The sequence below is a fragment of the Herpailurus yagouaroundi genome, unplaced genomic scaffold (assembly GCF_014898765.1).
Source record: "Herpailurus yagouaroundi ecotype Mexico unplaced genomic scaffold, PumYag 77, whole genome shotgun sequence".
NCBI lineage: Eukaryota > Metazoa > Chordata > Mammalia > Carnivora > Felidae > Herpailurus > Herpailurus yagouaroundi.
This window is the reverse complement of record NW_024412388.1, coordinates 27,955,013-27,976,014: the sequence shown is the minus strand read 5'-3', so window position 1 is coordinate 27,976,014 and position 21,002 is coordinate 27,955,013. Positions and strand designations below refer to the sequence as shown.

The following is a 21,002-nucleotide window of genomic DNA, read 5'->3' as shown; positions in this document are numbered from 1 at the left end:
TAATTTCAATGGACCATAACTAGGGAAAAGGGCATCCAAAATCTCTCTTCCCTTTTTTCACTGGGAGTCTTTGAGAGGAACAAATGGTCAGGGTAAAGTACTGAACATCAGTAACTCTGTTTTTGGAGTCGCTGCTGGTTTTAACACACACAACAAATTGAAAAGTATTTAAAAGATCAACTAGCTTGCCCAGCCAGGGCCACTCAGTGAAGTGACACAGTGATGTGGGAGGTGCCTGGAATGCTGCTCAGGCAGACTTCCAACTGGCTGTGCGGTTCTCACACCAGGTATAAAACACAGTCAGTCTGGGCCTTACCGTTCTTCCCTAAAGTTCTGCCAACACACCCTTCTTCCACCCAAGCCCCAACTTTAAAATTGCTATGTTATGTGATGGAGGTCTGTAGTAATAACTGACTCTGGTAACCAGCATGGAAAAATGGATTCTGGATGGCTCCACAGGCAAAATCACCTTAAGCACATTTAAGGGGAAAAAATGGGATGACAGGGGATATGGGGTAGGGTAATGGACAGAGGTCAAGAGGGGACCCAACACCCAGAAAGCCAGTCACTGAAGACTGCAAAGATGCTTCACCACCCCTATGATACTACCCCCAACACATAACTCCTTAGTGACACACACTTCTCCACTGAACACAGGTTGACGTATCAGCTATGAAACTTGGATAGCACAGGAAATACAGGAGGGGCCTGTCCTGGTTCCAGAACATCCTTAGAGAGAGGGATAAGGAGATGCCCCTTAGACCACTAAAGCCCTGAGGTTTAAGGACCACACCTCACCTGGCAAGGTCCTCATCAAAAGAGTCCATCCGGACATTGACCTGGGCCTCTCGAGTAATAGAAAAGGAAGACTTCCCTGAGGAAAAGTCTCCTTTGGCTCCTAGCTTCTCTCGGCTCTCAGAGGTCTTTCTCGGGGGAGGTGAAGAGCTTTTCTCCTGGACTGCTTTGTAAGCGGTCACTCGGAAATTCTTTTCAGGCACAAACCCCCGGTGCCCACTTTCGGTTCTCTTGGGCCCTCCCCGATCCTCCTTTTTGGATCTCTCTGAGAAAGATTCCTCCTCCAGCTCCTCGGTTTTCCTCTGCTTTTCCTTTCCTGGAGGCGCATACACCAGGCCCTCCCATTTGCCGGACTTCTCCTCCTCCTGGTTTTTGTTTGCACCTGTGATAACTTTCGACATAAATTTGGGTTCATCATCAAACTCTGATTCCTTCCTTCCCTTCGCTTTGTCTTTATCTTGACCATCCATGTCCTCCTTATGGAAGTCAGCCATCTTCTTCTCAAAGTCATCTCGAAGCTTATACCTTTTGGGAGACTGGCTACCCCGAAAAGACTTTTCAGCATCAGTTTTGGGAGCAAATGGATCAGATTTCATTTTCGCATCACCCAAGCCCGTGTCAGAGAAGCTCCCTTTTTCTTTCATTTTCTCTTTATCAGTGTTTGTTTGTTTCTGTTCCTTATCTTTTCCGTTCTCGGTCTTCTGCTCTTCTAGGTACCTAGTTATAAAACACAAGGGAGACACAAAAGAGGCTTCTTTAAGCAACCTGATCTAAAACAGCACCATTCTTTTTTTTTTTTTTTAATTCTCTGAACAAACATGTCTTGTAGATTCCAGTGTTACCAAAGGACTTTCTACTTGGTTACTTTCTGGTAATTTCTAAAAAGTGGCCCTTCACAGATCTATGAACTTGGATGCCATTTAAGAGAAAAATACATGGCCCATGGAGTTGTATCTTACAAGAGCAACCAAAAAGAAAACAGCAAAGGTAATTTTTTAGGATACTAAAAAACAAAAACCTACTTACCTGTAAGTGGTCTAGGAAAAAAAAAATTAAGGTCTTATCCAACCTTCACTCAGTCACTTAAAATCTGCTTTCAGCAAAGTTAACATAGAATGTTCAACCTTGGACTGTTTTGCTTTTTATACAACTCACATTTGGAAATACAAGTCTCAAAAGAGACTTCATGTTTGCTTCAAGTCACCTAGAAGATCTAAATATGAAATATACTGCGAACACAAATAAAAACAAAATACAAGTTAATTGGGGGAAGAGGGCAAAAACCATCCTACTCGTTCTTATGGAAAAGCAGAGCTCATCCTTGAGTCTCCTAATGAGACTCCCAGTCCTGGCAAGGAACCACACTTACACTTTAAAGCAGACTCACTGAAGGCTGGAAAGTACAGAGGCTGAACATCTCATTTGTACCATTAACGAAGGAAGTCTAATCAAGTTATAGTTGAGTTAATATGGCAAAGAAGAATCAAAGGACAGCAGGGGCACCAAAGAATATGCTAATGAGACAGAAAGAGAGAGAAAAGGAGGGGGGAACCACCTGCCCGGTTAAGTACCTCTTGACAACCTGGTCCCAATGCAAATTCCCTGTTCTGTCTCTGCCATCCCAATCCATCCAACCACACAAAGATTCAGGTTCCAACTCACCATGTCCCCCACAGCAGAAGCACAGTCACGTCCTCTCCTCACACACGCAACCTGGTTAGCTTCTACTGGGACACACACCCACCATGTGATTTTAAAACAAGGGCTTCCTGGACTAAGCCTCAGGCTTTCCCATTTTGCCCAGTCTCCTCAACTGGAGGGTGTGAGGGTACAAGGTGTAGCTCTTCATCATCATGGGGTGATGCAGATTGATCACAGTAGATGGTGGGTCCTACAGGGTCTAACATCTCCAATGGCCCGCTCATTTTGACAAAGACCATAATTTTTTGATAGCTGACCCACAAAACTCTGTTCTCTGGCTTACGTTGGTAGAATCCAAGGCAAATTTTAAATGTGAAAACATCATTGCAGAGCAGTCTAAAGAAACTTTATGCTACAATACAAATTTAGGGAGGCAGGAAAGCTAGAGTTAAGCTAAAGGTTTCCTTGGGTGATGCTTTTCAAGGTTGCTACTGCAAAGTTTAGGGAACGGGGATTACCTTATTACCATTAATCAGAGCTCTAACCTAGATCACATTACAATTAAACTGCCAGCTGGCGAGATAAAAACACAACCAGGAGAGGAAACGAGACACTTGCCTCTTTGTATAGGCTGCTCCTCCTGGAGCAGCAGCCTCCTCCTTTTGAGACGAGCCATACGTGGAGCCAGTGGCCGGTGGACTCTTACCCACGGGGCTCTTTTTGGATGGACTCAAGGACCCAGAGCCATGATCGAATGGACCTTGGTGTGTCCCGGCCTGGTACCCAGCACCACTCTGCAGAGTTGAGCCCATCTGGGACGTGCTGGAAAGTGGAGGGCTAGGTTTTGGCACAGGGCTAGGACGGGGTGAGCGCCGCCTCACCACCACAGACTGGAGCGGGCTTTTGAGAGCAGGGCTTCGCTCCCGGGGACTCAACTCAGAAACTGCAGAGGCCCGTGACGCAGAACCAGCAGTGTATGTGGTGGCATCTGGCCACGGTTTCGAGCTGTCAGATGCTTTTGTGTCTTGAGAGGTGCCTCCAGAGAACGTCTGCTCCTTGGCCTCATCTCCTTGGTTATCCCCAGCAGCCTGAGACGGCCGGCTATCCTTGGAAGAGGACTTTTTCTCCTTTGCAGACTTGCGCTTAGAAGATTCAACTCGGCTGTGGTTGGAGGAAGAACGAGACGATGAGGAGCGCCTCGACCTGTCAGAGGAAGACTTATCGGAGTTTCTAGAATGGCTCCTGGACCTCGGTGAAGGGGACCTTCTCTTTGGGGACCGGGATCGGGAACGGCCCCGACGAGGACTGTATGCTTGCCGGTAATTCTGCCAATTCGAGCGGTAGTTTCCATAGCCTCCTCGGTTATACTGGCCCCACGGATAAAAGCCTCTGTTGCGCCCACGGAAATAATAGGGCCTTCTATAGCCTCTGTTGTGACCTCGGAAATCCCGGTTCTGATATACTCTTGGGTGATTTCTCTCTCTGTTATGAGCTGGAGAATATGATCTGGAACGAGACCTAGAACTGAAAAGGGGGAGGAGGGAAACATTTGAATTTTTGACACAAGCCTTTTATTTAAGACATCCCTGCCAGCAAAGAGCTAACGGTTCGAGATCCTGTTCTTAAATATTTTATTTTCAAAGAAAGGGCACAATTTAAATATCTGATCCCACTGCTGACCCATATGAAGTACAAATACACAGATATGAATCGTTTTAACAATTACACATTGAGATTGCTTCATTAATATTGTACCCCTTTTTAAATAGAAATGTGTTTCTACAATGCTTAAAAGAATAATGTTCTTAATGTAGTACACTAAACAAAATCATTTTAATATAGTATACACGTTGCTGAGAATTTCACATGGGATTCTACAGGTCCCTAAACCATTGGAAGCCAGGAAGAATGCAAGCTCGAATCTGCAGACAAAGGTCCAGACTAAATGTAGGTCCTCACCCCCTATCATGGTATAACACTCTATTCCTCATCCCATTCAGCCCTCTCTGTCTATGCAGGACTACTTCCTTAGATTCCACTAAAACCTTGGGTTGTAAACACACAGTCCCAACCAAAGAACACTTAAAAACAGGAACTTGGAGATGCTACTGCTCAGAGCTTAAAACAATTCACTGAAATCAGGTCAGCAAAAGATACAAAAATACTGTTTTTCTTACTGGGGACCTGGGGGCACCTGGGTGGCTCAGTCGGTTTAAGAGCCCAACTTCAGCTCAGATTGTGATCTCACGGTTTGTGGGTTCAAGCCCCACATCGGGTTCTGTGCTGACAGCTCAGAGCCTGGAGCCTGTTTCAGATTCTGTGTCTCCCTCTCTCTCTGCCCCTCTCCCCACTCACACTGTCTCTCTCAAAAATAAACTTAAAAAAAATATTTACTGGGGACCTGGAAATGGTTTCATTTCTTAGGTGGATGACTTTCTGTTGTTGAATCACACGATCCTACCTAGGTGCCACAAGAGGGCACCATCTGACCATAAACACCCAAGTACACAGGAGGTTCAGTAAAGAAAATGACAAAACCAACCCCTCTTCCGGCACCACCACCCACACGTCTTTCAAGTGAACCTAAAGCCAAACGTTGTGTTCTTCATCCAACAATCTGGGACTCTAATTGGGCAAAGGGGCATTTCCAGAACCACAGGGATTTAACAGTAACCTGATTTTGTAAAAATTACATGTTTATGAATGCTAAGTTTGTCAATGACAGGGAGCTGTTTTGATCCAAAAGCCAAAGTTATCTGTTGGTATAAAAATCTGCTGGGGTTCTTGGACACCGAATGTGCCTTGTCAATTATGATATACATCATTAACATAAAAGTATCTAAAATTACTAGAAAAAAGTCTTCGCAAAAATACTTTCTTTACATACAGTAGAATAAAAACCTTCAGTTAATCAACAGAATTTTTCATATTTGGCCTAACCAAAAACAGGTTTTATTTGCTTGTTTTATAAATAACTCCATTTAGCAAATATAACAGATCTTAACTAAACAAATGGTGTTTTTGAAAAGAAATTTATATTAATCTATAGAAGATAAGAGTGGGATTGGTCTTCCCACGGTGTTCTTTATTCACCCCAAGAACAATTGTGACTGGCAAAAACGTATCTTATGGCTGGTTGTTAACAGTTACTATTTAAGTACAATGAAAAAAAACTTACCTTCCATACTTTTCATTCGAAAACAGTAACAATATAAGAAAAGAAGGAAGAGGCGGATGCAGGCTATGAAAGTGTGTATGACCCGATTAAATGGCTATACTTGAGGGAGGTGATGCACCACCAGCACTAAGGAGGGTTTAATTCATGTCCCATCCTCAGAGGCTACTGCTGCTTCTGTCACCAACTACTAGTGCGGGCCCTGTGGCATACCGCATCCAAACCCGCAGTCATTGCACAGATGCAAGAACATGAGTCTCTGCAGATTGCAAATGAAGTTATTTACAAGAAGTCACTTAAAAGGATACAGTCTGTGAAATACAAGGAAACAATCAATTTTCTCCAATTCTGTAGAACTCAGCAGTTAAGTTAATTTAAAGGCATGGTTTCTCAAACTCTCTGGATAGTATACTTTCCTTGTAGGAGAGGGAAAAAAAAAAAGGAAAAAAAAATCATGGAACAGATAAGCCAGAAATAAAAAGTGAACATCCAGTGGCAAATTTATCTGTTTCTAAAAAACAGAGATGTCAGACTAGAATCGAGTATAAAAACATGTTTTCCAGAGGAGAAATTCCTCCAAAATAACAATCTTCTCGGTATAAGATAGCACATAAAGTGGCTCTAGCCCTACCCCAGCACATACTGCCCGAGATATTTTTCCCTCATTTGCCAAGTCAGTGACCATGCCAAATAATCTGTAGAATATGAAGAGATCTGTCCAGACAGATCTGCCCGGAATCCCAGCTACCACAAATACTTCAGAGCTGGTTAAGCACTTTTCAATCTGGTTTGTGTGCGTTCAATTTTGTCATTCAGTTTTGGTTGTAGAGCCCTTGTTTTTGAGGCAATTACTTAATTTCCATCTACTAGATTAAGTTTTAAAGTGTTACTCTCTTCAGAACAAACTGAGCTAAAGTGAAGTTGAAATGGCACTAATCAAAAGACTCTGGGTGCAAAGCAGGAGTAGGTTACTAAGAGTCTCTGCTCAGTCCCATGCCTTGACAGCAACTTCCTAAGGTAGATATAAATATATTTTGGTGGGTTTCCCTCTTCTTTTTTGGGGGGCTGGTGAAAGGTAGAAATTTATTTATATTGACTCTGACACAATTAAGCAACAGTCTCTAGCCTAGGGCTTGAACAAAGTTTGACCTAAAAATGCATGACCAAAAAACACGGAAGAGAGGGTGAGACTAGGACTCATTATCACAAAGTGTAATATTATCTTTAAAAAAAAAAAAAAAAAAAAATCTAGTGTTTCTTCTGTTTGAGGAAGAGACTGTATATTCTAACTTATAGCAGAATCATTAATAGCGGTACCTGGGTGGCTCAGTCGGTTAAGTCTCCAACTTCAGCTTGGGTCATGATCTCACAGTTTGTGAGTTCGAGTCCCGTATCTGGCTCTGTACTGACAGCTCAGAGCCTGGAGCCTGCATCAGATTCTCTGTCTTCCTCTCTCTCTGCCCCTACCCCACTAGCGCACTCTCTCTCTCTCAAAAATAAATAAGCACTAAAAAAATATTTTTTTTTTAAAGAATCATTAATATTTATGCACACCAACTTTTTATTCACCCTCTGGTCTGAAATTAATTTTTTCAGGCAGGCCTCTCACAGATTCCATTTAAGATGTTGGAAGGAAAAAAAGAATCCCACCAATTCCTTAAGACATTTTAGAAGTGTTTCACAGGACTACAGAAGTAAAGAACACAACTTAATAACTACTTTTTCTGAGGTTTATTTTAAATTTTGTAATCAATTCATTTAACAAAAGAATTCTAGAAACTTATGTGAAATAAGGAGTGCAGGGCAGGGGGAGGGGGTCCAAGTGGTGAAGCTGAGAAACTACTTCCTTGCCTGGTGCGATTCTGATAACAAGAACAAAGCTGTGCAAATATCCCCCTTTGGTATTTAAATACATCAATATTCATGGATAGAAATTTGTATCTACAAAAAAGTTCTTGTCTGTTCACAAGAAAAAATTACAAGTTGTAAAGAATGAAAAACCCAACTCACAATACATGAAAAGAGGAAACGAGATGGAGGTTTTTCTAAGACATAACTGAAACCGGGAGACCCACTGAAAGATGTGAAACCTGACAGAATTAAAGAATACTGGCAATAAATTCAAAAGAATTATTTGTACACTTAGGCACAGAGAGATCTACCAGAGTGATTTTTAGATAGTTTTGCTGTGTTTTACTAAATAGACACAGCTTGTTAGTGACTGGCACATCAGATGTACACAAATGACTCCTGTTAAGTTTTTGTGGTTTAATTACATTATTGAATTAATGAGGCTTCTTGCCTCGCAAAGTTGCTCATAGTATTAATCCCCTTAGCTATCTTTTCTTTGGTGATGATGCATACAACCTTTTGTCCAAAGCCTGCAAAAATACCTCAGGAAGAAATCAATCACGTGTAGAGATTTGAAGCAAGCAGCTCAAATAAAACAAAATGCTCTTTCTTCCAAAGTAGATGAGAAACAGTACATGCTGGCAGAGGAGAAAAGGAATTAGGCAAACAGTATGGCAATCAAAGGTGATTTGGATTTGCAGCGTTTGAACAAACCTGTAATATCTGACAGCCCAACCCTCTACTTGAAGCCAACCCCCCACTCCGTTTGACACTCACAGAGTCTAGCAAAACATCTTCAGAGACCCTCACTGACCGATACAATGGTTATCCCAATATACAATCACATCCCCTTACCTCAGCCTGCGCTTCCTTGAACGAGAAACAGATCGACTTCTGGACCGAGACTTCGAAAATGAACGAGAACGAGATCTTGATGCAGATCTTGAGCGAGAAGAGCGAGATCCAGACTTGGATTTGTTTGTTTTTGACATCTCGGAAGAGAGGGTCACTTTTCAATTACACCTAAAGTAGAAAACAGATGCAAACAAATGAGGGAATACCTTTGCAAACTTGAACTTCTCTGGACACTTAGAAACAATTGTTTTTTTTAAACAAATGAAATGACTGATTAAAAACACTGCCCGTTTATCAAGAGGAATTTCTACAGTATTCACACTTCATTTAAAAAGATTTTTTTAGGGCCAGGTGGATGGCACAGTCGGTTAAGCAACTGACTCTTGATTTCAGCTCAGGTCTTCACTCTCAGGGTCACGAGTTCAAGCCCCATGTTGGGCTCTGCCCTGGGCATGAAGCCTACTTAAAAAATAAATAAAATTTGGGGGAGAGGGGTGCCTGGCTGGCTCAGTTGATGGAGCATGCAACTCTTGATCTCAGGGTTGTGAGACTGGGCCCCATGCTGGACATGGAGCTTACTTTAAAAACAGTTTTTTTTATTTTTTATTTTTTTTTAGGGAAGGATTTCTAAGCAGCACAATCCCATACAAACCAAGCCACAGCAGCAAATGGAAAATCTGACCTGTAGCTCTGACTTGGAAACACATAAACCACTTAACAAAGTGAGAGGAGCTACCAATGATTTGGTACACATAGTCTTTTTTTTTCAATAAGCAGGCAAGTTTTTCAGACTAAGTCAGCTCTTAAAAGTATTGAGAAGACCTGGGACAGGTTTCCCAATTCTTTTTTTAAAATTTTTAATGTTCATTTTTGAGGGAAAGAGGGAGAGGGAGGGGCAGACAGACAGCAAGAGACACAGAATGTGAAGCAGGCCCAGATTCTGAGCTGTCAGTACAGCAGAGCCCGATGCAGGGCTTGAATTCATGAGCTGTGAGATCATGACCTGAGCCGAAGTCAGACCCTTAACCAACAGCCACCCAGGAACCCCCTGGGTTTCCCAATTCTAAGAAAAGAAACTCCATGCAATGATGTCTTGTTACTGAGTGTATGGCAACATCTGACCATTTCTCTACTCCCTAGGCCTTAAAGCCACGGGGCAAATCCTTAATATTTCATTCCAAGAAAGAGGCTTAAAAAGTATGCAAGAACAACACAAAATGGTGTTGGGAAAACTGAACAGCTACATGCAAGCGAATGAAATTGAATGACTTTCTTATACCATACACAAAAACAAACTGAAAATGGATAAAGGACCTAATAAATGTGAGACTTGAAACCATAAAAATCCTAGAAAAGAGCACAGGCAGTAATTTCTCTGACGTAAACTATAGCAACATTTTCCTATATAGGTCTCATGAGGCAGGGGTAACAAAAGTAAAAATAAACTATTGGGACTACGTCAAAATAAAAAGCTTTTGCACAATGGGGTGCCTGGGTGGCTCAGTCGGTTGAGTGTCTAACTCTTAATTTTGGCTCAGGTCATCTCAGGCTTGCAGGATCAAGCCCCATGTCGGGCTCTGTGCTGGGCTTGCAGCCTGGTTGGGAGCCTCTCTCTCCCTCTTCCCCTCTCCCCTGCTTCACACTCTCTCTCTCTAAATTAAAAATAAAAATAAATGTGTTTTAAATAAAGCTTCTGCACAGTGGGGGAAACAATCAGTAAAACAAAAAGACAACCTACTGAACAGGAGAAGATATACGCAAATGATACATACGATAAGGGGTTAGTACCCAAAATATATAAACAACTCATACAACTCAATACCAAAAACAACAAATAATCCAATAAAAAAATGGGCAGAAGACACAGACATTTCTCTTCAAAGAGGACATACATAAACAGCCAACAGATACATAAAAAGATGCTTGACATTACTCATCATCAGGGAAATGCAAATCAAAACCACAATGAGGTATCACTTCATGCCTATCAGAATGGCTAAAATAAAAAACACAAGAAACAACAAATGTTGGTGAGGACGTGGAGAAAAAGGAACCCCTGTGAGCTACTGGTGGAGATGCAAACTGGTGTGGCCACTGTGGAAAATAGTTAAAACTTAGAAACAGAACTACCTTATGATCCAGTAATTCTATTACTGGGTATTTACCCAAAGAATATGAAAACACTAATTCGAAGAGACAGATGCATCCCTATATTTATTGCAGCATTATTTACAATAGCCAAAATACGGAAGCAGCTCAAGTGTCCATCAACAGGTGAAAATATAAAGAAGTTGTGGTGGAATGGAATATTACTCAGCCATAAAAATGAGTGAATTCTTGCCATTTGCAACAACATGGATGGATCTAGTGGGTATAATGCTACATGAAGTCCGAGAAAGACAACTACCATATGATTTCACTCCTATGTGGAATTTAAGAAACTAAACAAATAGGGGTGCCTGGGTGGCTCAGTTGGTTAAGAGTCTGATTTTAGCTCAGTCATGATGATCTCACGGTTCTTGTTTTCGAGCCCTCTGCTGTCAGCGCAGAGCCTGCTTTGGATCCTCGGTCTCCCCATTTCTCTGTCCCTCCCCCTGCTTGTGCATGCTGTCTCAAAAATAAACTTTGAAAAGCAAATTTAATTTAATTTAAAAAAAGAGAAAGAGGAAAAAAGACATAAACAAAAAAACAGACTCTTAAGCATAGAGAACTGATGATTACCCAAGTGAAGGCTGGAGAGAGGGGGAATGGGTAAAACAGGTGACAGGAAGAGCACTGAGTAATGTACAGAACTGTTAGATCACTATATTGTATACCTGAAACTAATGTAACACTGTATGTTAATTATACTTTAATTAAAAAAAAATGCAAGAGTATTCTCAAATACTCTAATACCATGGTACTACATCCTGTAAAATAGAGGATACTAATCCTAAAATATAAATATAATCCATAAAACACAGTCCTGAGGTAATTTATAAAGTAAAGAACTGTCACTTTCTTTTAGCTCTTCTTTAGCATCAAGAGGCAACCTTTTTTGGGGGTCATTTGCCCATGAAAAAACAAAACTGTCTTTTTCCTTGTTTTTCCTCCCCCGCAGGAATGAATGAATGAATGAATGAATGAATGAATGAATGGAGAGCCTCAGAATTGCGCCAAGCCCGCTGAGTTTGGTCAGCAAGGCACACTCGCACTCTATCAAGCCGTCTCACTTATTCTCCTTTATACCCTATGACTACAACTGTGGCGACTTCCAAGGAGCAAAAAGTTGAAGGGCTATAGCATGTGTGTATCAGGAAGAACAAGGGATCGGCCAAAAACCACAAAGCTGGTTAATAGCCAAACCAGGCCAAAATTCTAGGGCTTATTCTATCACACCTCACTGCTTCACAGTTTTGCTGTAGATTCTTTTATGATGCTGACCCTGGTTTGTAAAGGGAAAATGATAATCAACAAACATTTTACCCTCCCCTACCTCTCAGATTTTGTTATTCAGATCTCAGCTCAAAAGCCATCTCCTCAGGTGGCTCAGTCTGTTAAGGGGTAGACTCTTGATTCCGGTTCAGGTCGTGATCTCACAATATGTGAATTCAAGTTCAAGTTCGCCCCAGTCTCTAATTATTACACCCCAGTTTTAGATACAAATTTTAAGAGTTTGTAGAAAGGCAAGCAAGTCCAGGAAGCTGCTATCGCACTAGATCATAGGGGAAATAACTATACCCATAGGAAAGAGACCTGATTTGGAGGACGGAAAACCACTAGGAAGCCAGAGACACAAACGATAGTAAGATATTGCTAAATGAGGGAACCAAAGACCTAGAGTCTAGGCCCTGCCAAAGGGACTGAACTGTTGTGTGCTCCAGCAAGGTCAAAGAGATTTCCATTTGAAGCCGATTTTTGGCAGAAGTGTCACTGTACAAAGCCAGGGTAGAGGACTAAGTAGCTATTCAGGCATGAAGAGGTGGAGGTGTAACTGAGCAATTTAAAGGAACTGAATACGGAAAATGCATTTTGTTTTTCTGGTTGGCCTTCAGCAAATTTTAGGTATAGTCTTGCTGAATGGATTTTTTTCTGTCACAAATTTAGGGCTATTTCTGCCTCGTGATATCTCTGCCCAATCTTCAATTTTAGCTGAAGTCAGAATGAAAAATCCTTTTAGATCACTGGTATTGTCCACAACAGGTGGACAATAAAAAAAAGAAAAAAGAAAAAAAAGGATCAGCAAGCTAGTGTTGAAATACTCATTTCACCCCCAGAAATTAGAAAATTACAAAGCTTATTTTCATTAAGAGGAAGAAAAACTTGTCATCTAAATGCAGATAAAGCCAAACCTAACATTTCTAAATATAAACTTACTAGAATTGACAAGTATGCTTAAGAGTCACAATACTGTGATACCACCCTTACTCCTACTCCTGGAACTTTTTTTTTTTTTTTAATTTTTTTTTCAACGTTTTTTATTTATTTTTGGGACAGAGAGAGACAGAGCATGAACGGGGGAGGGGCAGAGAGAGAGGGAGACACAGAATCGGAAGCAGGCTCCAGGCTCCGAGCCATCAGCCCAGAGCCTGACGTGGGGCTCGAACTCACGGACCGCGAGATCGTGACCTGGCTGAAGTTGGACGCTTAACCGACTGCGCCACCCAGGCGCCCCTCTTCTGGAACTTTTTAAACGTGAATTGAAACTGATTTTAAAAACATCATTATACTCTGAGAAATAAGTGGAGTGACTCTGGATAAAATGAAGCCACAGCTGGAGATAAACCAATGAATCACTTAACTCATGAGAGGATGCTAAATAGAGGATAAACAGTTAAATTAAAATTAAAGCAGAATTGATTCTGGCCTTCATGGATCCCAAAGTCTAGAGGTGCTAAAAGACAGCAAATAAGGAAGCAAGCAAAGATGTAATTACAAATTCTGGTAGTTACTAAAAGACAAAGACCACATAATGTTAGTAAGCTTATGCAGAGTAGTACTGACTTATTTTATTTAAATAAGATGATGAAGATAAGATGGTGAAAAGCTGGTATTTAAGTGGTCACCTGAAGAATAACAAACAGCAAATTATAGGAAGCAAAAGGGAAAGGAAGTGTCCAAAAGACATGAAGTTTTTTCTCTGGATATCCATAAATACATATATAAATAAATCCTTTTTAGTATAAGGTAGGAACAAACGTAAGTAAAGCCATTTGATCTGATCAGCAAAGTTCATTCAAAACAACTCTCAATTCTATTTTGAAGACTTTCAGACTACGTGATTACACACACCTTTTCCTGTTTCTACCATTTCTTCCTTGGTCATGTTCTACAAATATATTGGGAAATGGGACAAACATCACCTTGGAAATCAATCTGGCACCTTTTTACATGTTACAAATTCCTAGCATTTGATTTCTGTTCAAACTAAAATTTCCCCAAAGGGAAGTTTTGCTTCTTCAACAAACCCCACTCTTCCTGGAGAGGCTTGTTTCATTTCAAATACTATAGAAGAGTCTAGTCCTTACAGAAGAACTATGGCTTCATATGGCAGCTCATGGCTATGAAACGTGCCTCAGGCAAAAACATACCCTCTCAAACACAATCTGGGTAAAAACTTCTTCTCACAATGAAGGTAAGGGAGTGCTGTTCCTCCACCAGCATTATAGAAGAATCCACCAACGGAACAAGTAGCAATCAATACTTACTATCCACTATGTGCCTGGCATGTTAAGGATGCGGAAGCATAGGACCTGGCTCCTAAACTCCTATAGTTAAGGGCCTGGTAAGACCCAAATATCCTCAACTTTCCAATAGTCTTTAGACGATGTGGTACCAGTTTGTCTTCCTTCATTGGAAACTCAGAACTTAAACGAATTCTCCAAATGTGGCCTACTACAGAACTCTTTAGATACTGTTAATGCATCTGAAAATGTCTCTTTCTGGAAAGCCATACCAAGCACATGTAGATTTGGAGCACGTCCCAATGTCTTCTCTCACACACCCTTCTGCAGCTGCAAGATGTCTTCCTCCTCCATCTTGTGTGTTTATCCGACTACTGTTCTCTTTTTTCCTACCTTTTCTTTAAAACCCAAGAGAAGAATTTCAAACAGCCTTTTTGAAATTATTTCAGATACAATTCAGTCACTTGGAGCAAGGGTTCACTTTCAAACTGTTCCCGCAGAGCCACTTGAGAGCACAGTCTCCCAAGCCTTCCCCACCCAAACCACTCCCTCCTCTAATTACCAAGCAGATAAACAGGCCTTGGGAGAACAGATGCATTGTACTTAAAATGAAGGCATTAAGATATATAATTATATGACTTTTATATCATTAAAAACATATCTTATTATTCAACTCAAAGAAGAAGTAACATTGGCAGACAAAGCCAAAACTTCTCTAAATCAAAAACTCTCAAAGGATGAATTAAATTATTCCTTTTCCCTTCTCACCTCAGATTAAGTTTCTTCTCAGTGTCCCTAAGTGATTATGCCAGCATTACCTTGGCCAAGTTGTAGGCATCTGCTGAATTCACCAGAATAAACATTATGGGCGTATTTACCCCATGGCTGGAACCCTGCAGGTAGCCTACTGAAAGGAGGCAGGAGATTGGGTTCCTAAAACTAAGTAGTGCCAGATAGAACCTCAATAGGCCACATGGGGTTCCAACCTTTGCATGCCAAACAACCAAGCTACACATAAACCAAACAACTATCCTTCACTCCATAAATAATTCGGTTCATATTTTAAAAGGTCTTCTCAGACTTTATTTTTAATAATTTTTTTTTAACGTTTATTTATTTTTTTGAGACAGAGAGAGACAGAGCATGAACAGGGGAGGGGCAGAGAGAGAGGGAGACACAGAATCTGAAACAGGTTCCAGGCTCTGAGCTGTCAGCACAGAGCCCGACATGGGGCTCGAACTCACGGACCGTGAGATCATGACCTGAGCCGAAGTCGGACGCTTAACCCGACCAAGCCACCCAGGCGCCCTTCAGACTTTATTTTTAAAGAAAGAGCATTTAGGGGCGCCTGGGTGGCTCAGCAGGTTGAGCATCCAACTTCAGCTTAGGTCATGATGTTGCATTTGTGAGTTCAGGCCCCGAGTCGGGCTCTGTGCTGACAGCTCAGAGCCTGGAGGCGGCTGCTTCGGATTCTGTGTCTCCCTTTTTCTGCTCCTCCCCCTACTCATACTCTGTCTCCGCCTCTCAAAAAATAAAAACATTAGGGGCGCCTGGGTGGCGCAGTCGGTTAAGCGTCCGACTTCAGCCAGGTCACGATCTCGCGGTCCGTGAGTTCGAGCCCCGCGTCAGGCTCTGGGCTGATGGCTCGGAGCCTGGAGCCTGTTCCCGATTCTGTGTCTCCCTCTCTCTCTGCCCCTCCCCCGTTCATGCTCTGTCTCTCTCTGTCCCAAAAATAAATAAACGTTGAAAAAAAAAATTTTTTTTTAATAAAAAAAATAAAAAATAAAAACATTAAAAAAAAAGTTTAAAGAAAGGATTTTATTAGTCAAGCAAATAAAAACTAAAGGCAAACATACAATAACCTAAAAACAGAATGGTAACATGAGGCAGACCCAAATCCTCCCTAATATGTGAAATCAATTCAAACGTAAGTCCTTTAAAGCTTTCTAAACCCATGGAAAGATAGGGAAACGGGAGCTGGGCAAGGGACAAATAAATGCCTATGACGAACAGTCTGATCTCTGGATAGCTGCACCTGAACTATTCTGAATGGCTCCACTGCTCTAATCTAATGTCTGTCGAGGGCTTTGCTGGGCAGACTATATCCTTTTTTTTTCTTTTCTCATTCCCATATCACATTTACTATCTCACAGGACATTCGATTTCTTCAAGAGATCTCACATACCTTGAGCATATTCACAACATTTCACATGGTACTAACTCTCATTTCAATATACACATTACAACCAATTTAAGACCAAAATCCTAGGTATTCTCCTGATAAACACCAGCCTCTTCTAGCACCAGCAGCTTCCTTGCAGCAATGAAGCATATAGAGGTGCCTTTGTCTTATCTTCCTAAATTACTCAGACGTATTAACATCATGAAACTTTCATTACTAATGCTTACTCCAAGGATCCATGACAGAAAAGCCAAGTGTTAATTCAAGAAAGCAGCAGTGTTACAAAGGAACATTTATTTTAATGTTTAATTTGGGTTACAGGACCCAAGTAAGCTCTAAACCAAGAGAATTTCAGGAAGGATCAATAAATATCACCTTCTAAGAGGCAACTAATGGTCAAAACAATGGATAAGAATGGTCACCTATGGAAATCTTCCCCAAAACTAACCCTCCAAAAAGAAACGCAAGAATCTTAGCATAAGGCTTAGAGTTCTTTTAGGTAAGTCTCTAATTTAAAACGTAAATACCATATGATACACTGAAACATTGAAATGCATAACATCTATGATCTAACTTTATAAAACACACAAGTTTTAGTCACGAATAAATACTGAAAGGAGGAAACAAGCATTAAGAATTTGCATCTTCTTGAAGTTCAGAGAAAGAGAAAGCTAGAATTTAATGACCCATAACAATCATCTAAAGAAACCTAAAAGTACAGGACCATAGAGTTCAAACCTGAAAATTAGCAAATAACCCAGTGGAAGTTTCTGCTTTGTTTCTGGCTAAGACAGGCTAGGGTGGGGGTTGTTTGTCCCCAGCAATGTAAAGTTTATAGGATACATACTTATGATGACAATGGGGAAAAGGATTTTAAATTGGGACTATCCTGAAGAGTTAGGATACATCATTTCCTCAAGTAGGGCAATTCAGCTATGATGATTTGATGGCCTTACTTCTTAAGAACATCTAGCTTCTGGGGCACCTGGCTGACTCAAGTCATTAGAGCATACAACTCTTGATCTCAGTCACCGTTGTGAGTTCAAGCTCCACAGTGGGCATAGAGTTTACTTGGGGATAAAATAAAGAATATCTACTTCCTCCTGCTCTAGATCTAGAATGAGTTCAAGTCCTGCGTTGGGCGCAGAGCTAGCTTGCAGGGGTGGAGACACATCTAGAATCTATACCAAGAATACATTCATCAAACATCCTTCTAAATCAGTTTGGCCTCTGAATGGACCTGCCTATCATAAAAGACTGTCCTGCGAACTGGCTTTCTTGCTAGATATGTATCTAATGGAAACGGATTCCTGGCACTTTGATTTATCAATAACAACTGCTAGGGGGTGCCTGGGTGGCTCAGTCTGTTGAGTGTTTGATTCTTGATCTCAGCTCAGGTCTTGACATCAGGGGCATGAATTCAAGCCCCGCGTTAAAAAAAAAAATTGTTTTTTTGTAATTGAGAACCTCAATAACAACTGCTAATATTTACCAAGATATGCCAGGCAAGGAGCTACAAACCTTCAGCATTAGCTCATTTTATACACACAAACCTCATTAAATACTATGCTCTGTCCTGTTTCACAGACAAGAAAAAAAAGGACTTAAGGGGTTAGGTATCTCACCCTCAAAGTTCCAAAGCTAAATAGGTCCAAAATTCAAACATGAATTTTTTTTTTCTTTTTTAAAGTTTGAGAGAGAAAAAGCACGCAAGCAGAAAGGGGGTGGGGGGGGGGCGGGAGAATATCCCAAGCAGGCTCTACGCTGACAGTGCCCCAACATGAAGTTTTTAATATGGTGACTCACCATTACCTTAAAGGTTTAGCTACTCCATTTGCATATTGTACCCATCAGTCTCCTGTGAATCTGATCAAGTTAAAGTAAGAATCTCTGGGGGAGCCTGAGTGGCTCAGTCGGTTAGGTGTCCCACTCTTGGTTTTGGCTCAGGTCATGATCTTGAGGTTCCTGAGTTCAAGCCCAGCATTGGACTCAGCACTGATAGTGCACAGCCTGCTTGGATCCTCTCACATTCCCTCTCTCTGTGCCCCTCCCCCACTCACTCTTGCTCACTCTCTCAAACTTGAAAAAAACTTTTTAAATCTCTGAAGCATAATGATCTCTGAAAGAACTTAATTCTTATACCAGCAAAGCTGAAATGTTTTTTGTTTTTTGTTTTTTTTTCAACGTTTATTTATTTTTGGGACAGAGAGAGACAGAGCATGAACGGGGGAGGGGCAGAGAGAGAGGGAGACACAGAATCGGAAACAGGCTCCAGGCTCTGAGCCATCAGCCCAGAGCCTGATGCGGGGCTCGAACTCACGGACCGCGAGATCGTGACCTGGCTGAAGTCGGACGCCTAACCGACTGCGCCACCCAGGCGCCCCGCGAAATGTTTAAAGCACAAACAGCTCTCTTCCCCCACCCCTACCTCCAGCTCTAACATTCCAAAAAAATGGAAATAGGCTCTACTTGAAACAAGTCTCAGAACTTCCAGCACAAAAAGTCGTCTCTTGCCAAAGACAGCAGGAATGTTTCTGCCATCAGTCATTTTACAGAGCCTAAATCAGAGAGCTACAGCCAGGTGTAGAGAACAAAGAGCTTCATGTGACAAGAGACTGATAACAAGAAACATGAATATACCTAGGATTAAAAAATGGCCCTCACTTGGGAAGGGAAAATTAGTTTCCACTGTTTATGGATCTCTAACATAACCCGAAAAGGATGAAGAAAGTTCCTGAGGACTGAATCCACATGGGCCTGGACTGGCTGTCCTTTGCATACACCCCAAGACTGAGTCTCTGCTCTGCTAGAAGACAGCACACTTTTCCGGATCAGATGGCACTACATTTGAGGACCGTAAGGTTGCTAACCAAATTAGTTTCACAACCTGGGATACCAAAACCAGGAGGCTACAAAATGAGCTGGTCAGAGATCACGTCTGATTTGCTCTCCAGTTGTATCTTCAGCACTTTGCAAAGTCATTAGCCACAAGACTGGACAATTCACATTTCAAACTTCCTCTTCATTCTCCAAGCTCTCCACCAAAGTAGCAGTTTATCAAATATAAATAACACAATCCAGGAATAGAATTATGTATATACCATAGGCTAACCACTCCTGCTCAATGGGAAGTTGAGATCACTCTTTCTTGTCCCTTCTACATCTTACTCCAAGGTACAGAAAGCCAAACTGACCTCAGTGTTAGGGAGATACTCAAACTCTATTTATTAGTGCCAGGTCAGAGTAAAACTTCAATGCCACCAAGTCCAGTCAAGACAGCCATGCTTTGGGGGTGCCTGGGTGGCTCATTCAGTTAAGCATCTGACTCTTGATCTCAGCTCAGGTCATAATCTCAAGGTTCCTGGGATCATGTCCCATCCCACAATGGGCTCTGCTCTGACAGCACGGAGCCTGCTTGGGATTCTCTCCCCCTCCACCGCTCATGCGTGTGCTCGCTCTCTCTCTCAATACAATAAATAAATTAAAAAAAAAAAAAAGCCATGCTTTTAATAGTCACTAGTGCAAGAAGTAGAAATTCTTGGTCAACAAGACACAAAATGACTCAGATAAAGAAAAGATAGACGGAAAACTACCAAGAAAGAAATTCACCATTCATAAAAAGTTGTGAACAAAACAATGGTCTGACTTGTGCTTTGTATGCCTCTGGATACTTCTGGCTAGGAAAGCAGGGCTCAGGTGAAACATTACACATGTTTACTATTTTATGCTTTTCTCTGGAGATTATCCCTCTCCTGAGTGAGAGAACAGAATCAAGAGCAGCTGGGGGTATCTCTAGGGTAACACTTTGCTAAGGCTTCACACCCCACCCACATCCCTGAAGAAACTGAACTCAGGTGGGGGAGGGGCCTTTGGGGAGAATGACAATGAAGGGGGTTTCTGATCTGATTTCCATTCAGAACTGAAATTAGTATTATATTTACAGATTTAATAATCAACTCTATTAACTGGCTCTCTTAAATTATTAAGTAAGCTAATAAATACAATACTAATTTCAATTCTGAGATTCCAAAACTTATAGAGAAGAATAATCACACATGCATTAATTAAGTACCTTCCTAAAGGTGGGAAAGGGCCTTTGGGGAGAATGACAATTTTATTGCTTAAACAACCTAAAGAAATAATAAAAGACTTGACCTTGCCTAGGTTATTATAAAATCAAAATTATTCTGAGGGCGCCTGGGTGGCTCAGTCAGTTAAGAATCTGACTTGGCTCAGGTCATAATCTCACAGTTTGTGGGTTGGAGCTCTGCGTCGGGCCCTGTGCTGACAGCTCAGAGCCTGGAGCCTGCTTCAGATTCCATCTCCCTCTCTCTCTGCCCATCCCACACTTGCACTGTGTCTCTCAAAAATAAACAAACATTGGGGCGCCTGGGTGGTGCAGTCGGTTAAGCGTCCGACTTCAGCCAGGTCACGATCTCACGGTCTGTGAATTCGAGCCCCGCGTCGGGCTCTGGGCTGATGGCTCGGAGCCTGCAGCCTGTTTCCGATTCTGTGTCTCCCTCTCTCTCTGCCCCTCCCCCGTTCATGCTCTGTCTCTCTCTGTCCCAAAAATAAATAAACGTTGAAAAAAAAAATTAAAAAAAAAATTAAACATTAAAAAAAAATTTTAATATATTCTGAAGTTTAGTGCTGAAATTCTTAAACTTTAAATACTGAATTCTATGGTATTTGGTAGAACTTCTTTAAAAATGTGTAATATGTGGGTGCAGATGTACATATAAGATGTACCTACTTAAGCACATGCAGCAAACTGTTAACAGCTGTTACCTCTGCAGAGCAGGAAGGAAGATTTAAGAGGAAGGGGGCAGGAGAAGGGAGA

General features: G+C 41.5%; 1 protein-coding gene across 2 annotated transcripts in view; it reads right to left on the bottom strand.

Annotated features, from left to right (window-relative positions):
• THRAP3 (thyroid hormone receptor associated protein 3) overlaps positions 1-21,002 on the bottom strand; it is a 78,025-nt gene that overhangs the window by 12,207 nt on the left and 44,816 nt on the right. For both annotated transcript variants that reach the window (XM_040469339.1, XM_040469344.1), the window contains 3 exons: positions 8,318-8,485; positions 3,055-3,960; positions 799-1,512 (listed from right to left, as the gene is read on the bottom strand). In XM_040469339.1, the coding sequence (XP_040325273.1) occupies positions 799-1,512; positions 3,055-3,960; positions 8,318-8,454 (1,757 nt within the window). In that variant the 5' untranslated portion in view covers positions 8,455-8,485. The remainder of the gene's footprint in view (positions 1-798; positions 1,513-3,054; positions 3,961-8,317; positions 8,486-21,002) is intronic.